Source organism: Rhodnius prolixus, unplaced genomic scaffold (genome assembly GCF_049639745.1).
Source record: "Rhodnius prolixus isolate KJV_2025 unplaced genomic scaffold, Rpr scaffold_37, whole genome shotgun sequence".
NCBI lineage: Eukaryota > Metazoa > Arthropoda > Insecta > Hemiptera > Reduviidae > Rhodnius > Rhodnius prolixus.
This window is the reverse complement of record NW_027411587.1, coordinates 446,415-456,195: the sequence shown is the minus strand read 5'-3', so window position 1 is coordinate 456,195 and position 9,781 is coordinate 446,415. Positions and strand designations below refer to the sequence as shown.

Below are 9,781 nucleotides of genomic sequence, written 5' to 3'. Positions count from 1 at the left end.
GGGCTGAGCTGAGGACATTAATCTCTTCGAGAGAAAGTCGAACATAAAAAAATCTTTACTTTCTAATTATATGCAATTTAGTTCAGCAACAGTGTTCTGTAGTCTTTCAAGGTTTCCTGTGGTTCTACTCTATTTTCAATTTTTTAAACAGGTAATCTGAGCCTTTTTCCATTTTGTTTTTGAGAAAAGAAAATATTTATAAAATTCATGTGATGACCACTAAGTAACTTAAGAGTTATGCAAAAAAAGTAATCAACTTGGTCTTTCCATTTGAATATTATACTATTTCCAATTTTTCGATTAGTATATTGTACTTAAATGGCATTTTAAATTATTATAAGCCCACTTTTAAAGTAAGACTTAATCAGTATCCCAAGTATAATTTCTAATAGACCTTTACTATATATTTATAAGCAAAAGGAAATCGCAAACTGAAGAGTATCTTACCTACACATACAGCACGTTAGCTGTAACAGATCTAGCTGGAAAGTTACTTGAGGTTGATTTAAGATTTGGATTCAAGTGTTTGTCATTAAGCATCGCAGCGGTCTCATTATTGCAGAATAGGTTTTCAAAGATTTAATACGCCAACGGCTTGTAGGTTTTTCAAGATGATCAAAATCCAGTATCATCTAAAAAACAAAGTAGATAATTAAAAAATAGTATGGAATAAGAACCAATTTTTGATATTAACTGAAACTTAGGCAAAAGCCTAGACGTCTACCAGTCGGGTAGTTCTCATATTTATCCTATGTTCTGATAGTTTTAAAAAATTGTGAAGAGATGAAAATATATTTTTCAAAACTATGTTACAACCATGAATTTTGTAATTTTCTATAGATTTCTAATTGCATCACAGAATTGGTACATATAATACAATCATCTATTTCCACAAAACACATGTTGCTGGAAAATTACTAAATGAAAGGTTGAGATTAAAAGGATTATTAATTAAAAGGTTGATTTAATTTGCATTTAAGTGATTAAAACAATTTTTATTGCTCTAATATGGCTCTGCCTGCTTACGCGTAGTTTAAATACCTACTCTTATTCCAAACATTTTTCAATGAAAATTCATATTTTTAAATAATGGATGGTTTTAAAAACTACCAAACTGTTAATTGGTTGCATATTTTCAACGATTCTTAAATTATTTCTATAGCTATAATCCCCTTAATCAAAGTTTACAAAATTTTTAGAAACGTTAGTAGATTATATCACTGTAGGCAGAAAAATTCATTCGGCAAAGAAATTCTGAAGTGAGAACAATTACTTCCTAGTGAGAGAGCCTACCATGATTTTAAGGTAAATATGTTTACTGGAAACAGAAAGATAGAATAAGATTAATTTTCAATTTGGGTGACTTCAAAGCAATATGTAAAGAGATCAATTCCTAATATGGAATGATTGAATCCTGTCACAGTATGAAATTTATGTACTTTTTCTTTTAAGTTAAGATACGTCAACATCTGAGAACATAAGCGCCAAGAGCTTCTTTCAGTCTACCGGCCTCCAAACAGTGTTCTCTCGTTTCAGACAACTCTGTCAGTCTCCTGTACGAAGCTCCTAGGAAAAAATTGTAGGATCAGCAGCTGGATTTGAATTCGAAGTCTTCGAGTGGGAATTCTGTACGCTAACCAGTGGGGCTATCCTTATAAAGTTTTTTTTTTTTTTTTTTTGAAAAATATGCAGCAAACAATTTAGTTTGAATAAATTCTTAACTTTTCTGCAAGATTGGGCAATAGAATGAATAAGGCTATGTTATTTATCAAATATAAAATTGGTCAACCTTATGTGTAGTTTAGTGGTGAAAAGTATGGCTTATAAAACCAATATTATAAATATTAAAGTTTTGCTTGATTATCCTTGAATTAATGCGGTTGAAGAGAGTAAAATAAACAGGAAATATGAAATATAGAGGTAACGTAGGAAGTCAAGTGTTTCTTATTATATCTTAAAAGTGCTTAAGACTTTTATTTTAATTGTATTGTATCTCAAAATCAACAAATGGTTCGACATTGTTAGAAGTACCAGGCCCTAAACCTGGCCCTTACACAGTTCCTTCATTGTGTTCGAATAAATATATGATATATTTATATATTTTTAGTCAAAGAATCAATCTTATAGAAATGCCCAACAATACATCGTAATACCACCCAGCAATCGCTAAAAAGATAGTAATTACTTCTTCAATTATTACATATTGGATTACATTTTCGTTTCACGTTGAGCTTAAATAAACCAACAGAAATTTAAGGAAGTTTATTAACCTACTTTTGAAAGTAGTAAAAGTAGAATAAAAACTTTCTTAACTCTTTCGGTGTTTCTGAAACATTTATTTCCATCTTGAAAACTATAATTTTTAATTCGAACAGAGAAAATTATAATTTTTCATTGTCACACTTTAAATTTTATTATACACTGCTGTCTTCTATTAGCATTTGGGGAATTAACACTGTAATGAAAATAGCACTTAGACAAAGTTGCCTTCCACCTACCCTAGAATATTTTCAAAAAAAATGTTAGATAAACATCGGTGAATTAGAAAAGTCTATTCATCTAAAATGGGAAGTTGCTATCCAGTTTCTTATTACAGTAACTTAGATGTCCGATGGCAGAAGCTCATATTTACCTACAATTAACATTTCGCAACTCGAAATAGGGATCTACCACTTACTAATCCGCGCACATAATCACAACCCTATAACACCATTTGTTCGGTAAGATTAAGTACAGTAATAAACTTCAATTGTTTAATTCTTCTTCAATTGTGAAACAAAAATGGGTAAGAATTTATTATTTCTTGTTTATATTTTATAATTTGTAAAAGCAGGTGGCAACATTAGGTTGAGCAATAAATGACTTTACTGATGCAATAATTCTATCCTTGTAAATATCCCTCCCATACTTCTAATACTTACTTTCAATATGTCAATTTTACAAAACGCCATTCCTCCTAGTGTCAGAATCTCAGTTCTTTATCTGCTGTCATGGAAAGGTGGGAAGGTAAAGTGGCTCTCGTTACAGGAGCAAGTGCTGGGATAGGGGCCCAAATTGTCAAAGATTTAGTCAAATATGGCATGAAAGTCGTTGGAGTAGCCCGCAGGTTGGAAAAATTAAAGGTTTGCAAATATAATTATATATATTTTTCGTTTAAATAAAATATTTATACATAATCATTTAGCTTACCTCTGTAATAATGACAACAAGCTCGGCAATTTCATTTCTAAAAAAACTCTGGCAAAAATTACCCCAACTACAGTACAAAAAAAAAAAAATTAATTAATTAACTTGTTGAAAATATGATTAGATCTGCTATGCTGGACCACTTTAATAGTTTAGTTAACAAGTAGAATAAAATAGACATAAAGCAATCATAGTTTGCAAGTCTGAAATTACTGCAAGTTATTAACTTTGGTTATGACTTCCACTAGCGAATTATGAATTTTCGCAATTTAAATTATATAAAGTTAAGTAATAACAATAATAGAATTGTCATAATTTTAATTTTCATTAATATTATAGTTTTGTTGTGTTCGAAAACTTTCAGGTGTAAAATTCAAAGGTATTGTGCTAACACTGTAGGGAAATTTTTAAAATGGCCATTCTTAAGATAAATCTTTCGATAATCACAAATGCCATCTAACCAACATGTTCATTTTCGCTTCCTGCATGTCGTCTATTTCGCAGAACGGCCATAGGAAATACCTCATCTTGTTTCAACTCATATGTCCTATTAAGGAGGATGGCGAGTGCCGAGTATTTGTTTCTTTTTAGTCATCGTTTAAACCATTCTTTGATCTAGGGGTCAAATTACACTAAGTTTAGTCAATACATTTTTAATTCCAGAGAGTGAGCTTCTGATGATTGGTAATTATGTTTTATTCGTCCACATACTTACTTACTTATCCGGCGCTACAGTTCGATATGAACTTTGGCCTCCCGTACAATCCTGTTCCAGGTATCCCGATCTTACGTCTTTGACCTCCATACAGTCACTCCAAGTCTGATTAAGTCCTGCTCCACGTCTCTCAACCAGAGCTCGTTCTGGGACGCCCTCTTCTTCTTTCTTCATCAAACTCCTGCTTCATTATTTTTCTTGTCATCAGTCATGGTAATCTCTCTATATGCCCAAGCCAACTAATTCTTCTCGACTTGACAAACCTAACTATATTCTAATGCCCCATGAGTTCATCACGTTCTTTATTCTTCCTAACTCGCCATGTGCGGTGTACGCAAACTGGGCCAAATATTCGTCCACATATCCTTTGGAATTATATTCAACTTTCACTAGATTATTGTATCACTCAGATGGTCACTCAATACCAAAGATATACGAATCAGATTTAGTTGATTGTTTGTTTTCATTGATCTTCTAACTCTATTTAATCCTATAGATATTTCTTATCAATAGCCAGGTCCAGAATAACAAACAGGAAACCGTTATAATATAGAAACTAGCCTTCCGAAGCTATTCCATGACATCCCTACTGCCTCTAGGCTCTATAAAAGCGATTTCTCTTAGATTCATAATTTCATTCACTTCAGGATTGTATTCAACACATTAACAATATTCAAATAAACAGGAACTTGAAAAAGAACTGAAAGATTGTAAAGGTTTACTAAAAGGAATTAAATGTGACATAACTTCAGAGAATGAAATTAAAAACGTATTTGCTTGGATTGAACAAAATTGGGGAGAAGTAAATGTATTGGTAAATAATGCAGCTGCGCTTACTTTACAACCATTAGCTGGTAAGTAAAAGCTGAGATTTATTTACTTAAACAAATAGTTAATATTAAGAAGATTTAGATACATAAAACATAAACAAGTTCACGGGAGGTCAGGATCATAAAAGTCAAGCCTTCAATCAATTGAGTCTTTTACATCCTAATTATATTTTACTGATGGTCATTAATAAATTGTTGATAAGTCAAAGAATTTGACTTTCTAAGACTAGCCTGGAATTATCTCTTCGAATTACTTTCTCTCACAAAGTAATAATAATAATAACAAAACTCTGATTGGACACATTTTACGACGTTGTAAAACCGTCAAAAAATAATTCAATTCTCACAGAAAACCTATAAATTTAATACATATAAAGCTGGATATTTCGCAGATCGCATCCTTATTATGAAACCGGAAATATAATCACATTTCTAACATTGATAAGTAATTAGTAATTATCAAAGATTCCACAAAAAAAAAAACACCAAGAAGGTCTGAGAAATGGGACCTCTTGCGGAATCGTTTAGAATCCAGCACTGGGCGGAAAAATTCAATCAAGTTCAATAATAGGGAACAGTATTCCCCCCAAGTAAATGTATAATCTAACTTTATAAATAAATAAAACTTTATATATTTCCCAGATTAATACAAAATTGCCGGAAAATTTATGACAGGAAAAAATTGTTAAGTTTCTTGATAGGTTTTTCTTAACTTGGACTTTTTTTTTGTGTATTTTTTGATTTTTTGTTCACCCATCCAAGCGAGTAGAGTGCTTGATTTTGGAAAAATGAAAACCTTTGTAGCAACTGGCGATGATTAGAAATTATTTTTTCTTCAATATTTACTTAGCGAAGCTAGCAAAATAATCCAAATATATAGCTTTCTGTTTTACTACACTATTTTGATTATTTTTGTTTGTTCCTTAAAATAATTTGTTAATCAATTTTTAGAGTGTGACACACAAGCTATAAAAGCTATGTTTGATACTAATGTGATAGGTCTAAGTATTTTCGCCAGAGAATGTATTAATTCCATGAAGAGTCATTCTAACGAATGTCACATTATTAATATAAACAGGTTAATCTAACTTAATTAACTTATTTATCTTAATATTTACTTCAACATTTTTTAATTTCAATATTTCATACAGTTACGTAGGTCATTTGATCTTTGGTGTTAGGGGTATGGCCCCTTACTGTGCTACCAAAAACGCAGTAACTGTACTAACTGAATCATTAAGAAGGGAATTGGGCGTTAATAACCAATCTATTAAAGTGACGGTAAGTTTCTTTTGATTACTAATCTTCAGTCTAAATTTCTTTACAATAAAAAAAGTTAACTAAAAATGAGGAAATCTCTGGAATTTAATTGAGTCTTTGTCTCTATTGGAAAACAACAGAGGTCAGGCACCTGTGTTTATCAATTGCTTCCAGCGATAAGATAGGAAATAAAAGTTATTTCTAGAATACGATTAAAAAAAACAGAGAGCAATGTCCAGTCTGAAGCAAATAGGCAATAAATTATGACCTGCCCCTTAAATATTTAAAAATCTCTATTCTTTAGAATTTCTAATGTTAAAATTAAAATTTACAGTTTTAAGGAAGATATTAATTCAGTAGTTAGCGCATTGGATTCCAAAGAGATCATCAAAAGATTATCACTTTATTTTTATAGCCAGACATAATTATTATTATCTTGAATTGAACTGTATTACAATGTAGTGCTGAGCCCTAAGAGTAAATGAAACTGGCCCTAAGTTGAACTATAGTGCTTCCTAGTTTTTAGGTTCATTCAAATTAAGGCTAAATATATTTTATATTTAACAGACTCTGACGGGGGCTCCAGTCCACCTTTCCTCTTCAACAGCAATCCTCTTCTTTGTACAGATCTGGTGCGCTACCTAGGGTTCTAAATAGACAACCGAGTCACGTGCAACCCCCACTCTAGACTTAAAAGACAAGCAATGACAAAACGTGCGAAACTGCTTTACAGACTTCTTGGACGACGCTCCAAATTGCCCATAGAGCGGAAACGCTTAATATACAAAACTATTCTCAAACCTATGTGGACTTACGGACTAGAGCTGTGGGGTTCAGCTAAACCAACAAAAGTACGGACCGTACAAACATTTCAGTCAAAACTCCTCCGACAGGTAGCTGACGCTCCTTTCTACGTAACTAACCTCACTCTTCACGATTTCAACATTCCATTCGTACACCAACTCGCCAAGACTAAATATCAAAAGTTCCATACTGTTCTCTCTACTAGAACTAATCCTCTCGTACTGTCTCTCGCCTCCTCTGACACCCCTAACAATCCTACTCGTCGACTGAATCGTCAATGGCCCCGCGACTTCCTTGCAGTCTGAAGACCTAAACGTCATTATTCTCCTATCTCTCCTCTCTCTTATAGAGAGTGCTACCGCTGGGAACTCCACCTGCTCTTCTTACACCAGTTTATCATATCTCATATTTACTCATTGTATACATGTATAAAGATTGTAAATTACTTAAATAAATTAATAGATAAATCAATCGGCTAACATGGTAGGCAGCATGTTATCAGTTTCAATGAGAAATTTATGCTTTTTGTAAAGATTGAATAAACAACATAGACTTCCTTAAACGTCAAATTAGTGAAATATCACTTGGTACGTACTTAAGCAAGAAAAAGAGCATGCTCACTAAAGTCAGTTAGTTTAATTCCCTTGTACCGTTGAGATAGAACTGAAAAGAACGTAATATAGATAATCAAGAGCGAAAATACTAAGAAGATGTTCTGTAATGATTTAAGAAAAAAAGAATGAAAATAGGATTTATTTTCTCTTTTAATTGATTTTCGAATTCGGAAGAGAACGCAAAGTAAAAAATGAAATACTTTCAATTTATAAAGAAAAAAAAAAATCTTGTCAGTCAGTTAAAATTTAGAAGCCCTTTTTTCAAAGAAAGAATAATTTGCAGAGCCTTAGTCCAGGACTAGTAGATACGGAGATGACAGGCATGGTAATACCGAATGGCCAACCTCAGCTCAAACCGAAAGATGTGAGCGAGACACTTATTTATTGTTTATCAACACCCCCAGGCATAAATGTAAGTGGGCCAATTTTTATCTCAGTTTTATGATTGTTTTAAATAGCTTTTCAAAATCTAACCTGACACATATAGATAATATCTAATAACAGTTAAAATAACAATAATAATAAAAACTTACATAGATTACAGAATTAACAGTGATGAAAATAGGAGATGTAATTTATTGATTTGAAGATCTTCTACAAAGTCTGGAAGTTCAATAAGTTTTCGCTAACGGCAAAATTAGCACTATACTTGAGACATGAAATGAAGAAAATTAGTATTTTTATGAGAGATTTTATCAACTTGTCAACTTAACTTACAAATAATAGACCATAAGCCATTTAATTTATTTCTATTTTGTAATTTTACTGTAAGAAATTTGACCCAATGATGTCAGTTTTTATAAATTCCAAATAATAATACTTTTTATGCACGACTGTAATAAACAAATATAGCTGATTACCAAAGCATTTTTATGTTTTTCATTGACAATTGATCATACAGCCATAATACAAATATCATTCGTCAAGAATGTACCAAGAATGCATCCACACTATGAACGGAGACTACGTGTATAAAGAGAATACAAACAGAGCCTACATACAAGATGGGTTGGCACATCCAATATTCAACCAACCCGATTACCAAAGCAATTAATGTACATCACTGCAAACGAAGCACATCGCAAACTTCTGCAGCTCCCTTGTATTATTCTATATATAGTTATATATTATTATTCTTTGATAAATAATCACTATTATCTCGTTAGTAATTAGAAGTTGCAATTAAATTCAGAACATACAAGCTTGTTAGGAGGCAACTTTCCAAATATTAACAAGTCATGGAAGTTCAAAAAAAAATAAATATATCACTTTGATTTTGGACATATACGAGTACTATTACGTAACAGTTTAGGGCTATTGAATTGCACAATAATTCCATTTTTTAAACTCGCTTGTTTTCTCTTGATTCCTCTCTACACAACAGTGTAAGTACACAAAAGAAACAAACAATAGAGAACACAACGTAATACCTACTGTGCGTCACATCATGAAGTTATAAACAGAAAACTGCCAAATGCTGAACGGTATCACAAAAATCCTACTCCCAAATGTTTAGGATCGAGCCATGGGTTTTGACATTAACAAATGGCAGACTCGGGATTTCATATGACTTTTCACATTAAAAAGTAGACTAATTAAAAAAACTACTAGTCCTTTGGGAAAAAATAAATTTGTCTATGCGAAATGAGAATATTAATCTATATAATTAGGCAATGAAAATTAGGTTCTAGGCAAAATTTGTTCGCAATTAATCTCTTTTTTCTAACAGTAAAAGATAGCAAATTTTTAGATGATTACTACTGTAAATAACTATTGACCCAAAAGACCAACTAGGTCAAGTTTATCATAGTAATTTTTTGCTTCAGCCGGCTGGCAATGTCCTGAATGATATTATCACCATCAAATTAATAAAATAATTGACAGATAAACAGATTGAATATTTAGAAATTAAACAAACTTCAAATTTATATTTAATAGTCGAAGTATTACAAAAAACCAGAAAATTATTTGTTATAAAAACATTCCTAACCTTTTAATAAGCATTGGCACAAAATGAATAGCTGCTTTCTTTGTCATTTGACTTCATTTTAAGGGTCCACTGTCGTAAATATTATGCTCCTGTGGTCAATAACAATATATGATAAAACATGGGTTATATGTAGTAATTAATGTAAGACGAATTACTTGTGATAACATAGGCCTAACCTTTCCGTTAAAATTTAGTAACTAAATCCGTTAAAATACATTCGGAAGTCAAGCACACTGACATATTACAATTCCTCTTGCTTTTACAAGAAAAATTTGTTCCCATTTAAAAACTTAGTTACGTCGTTATTGAAATGAATGTTCAAAAACATTTTTTGCTTATTTTGAGTCAGTAAACAAACAAGATTAAAAAAGTTTCCCTTAGA

The 9,781-nt window shown here is 31.6% G+C and overlaps 1 protein-coding gene across 1 annotated transcript; it reads left to right on the top strand.

The window, feature by feature from the left end:
• The first annotated feature begins 44 nt into the window (after positions 1–44).
• On the top strand, positions 45–8,276 carry LOC141448458 (farnesol dehydrogenase-like). Its single transcript, XM_074116837.1, has 7 exons — positions 45–151; positions 2,961–3,122; positions 4,587–4,755; positions 5,683–5,809; positions 5,883–6,012; positions 7,693–7,821; positions 7,947–8,276. The coding sequence occupies exons 1-7, from the start codon at positions 71–73 to the stop codon at positions 7,989–7,991; spliced, it is 843 nt and encodes a 280-aa protein (XP_073972938.1). The 5' UTR covers positions 45–70; the 3' UTR covers positions 7,992–8,276.
• The last annotated feature ends 1,505 nt before the right edge of the window (positions 8,277–9,781 follow it).

Bases quoted from the DNA above. Each gene is read 5' to 3' on its own strand.
- LOC141448458 (XM_074116837.1), top strand. From the start codon at position 71: ATGCAATTTAGTTCAGCAACAGTGTTCTGTAGTCTTTCAAGGTTTCCT. The intron at 152-2,960 runs GTAATCTGAGCC...CATTCCTCCTAG, and splicing joins ATTTTCAATTTTTTAAACAG to TGTCAGAATCTCAGTTCTTT. The intron at 7,822-7,946 runs GTAAGTGGGCCA...AAACTTACATAG, and splicing joins CAACACCCCCAGGCATAAAT to ATTACAGAATTAACAGTGAT.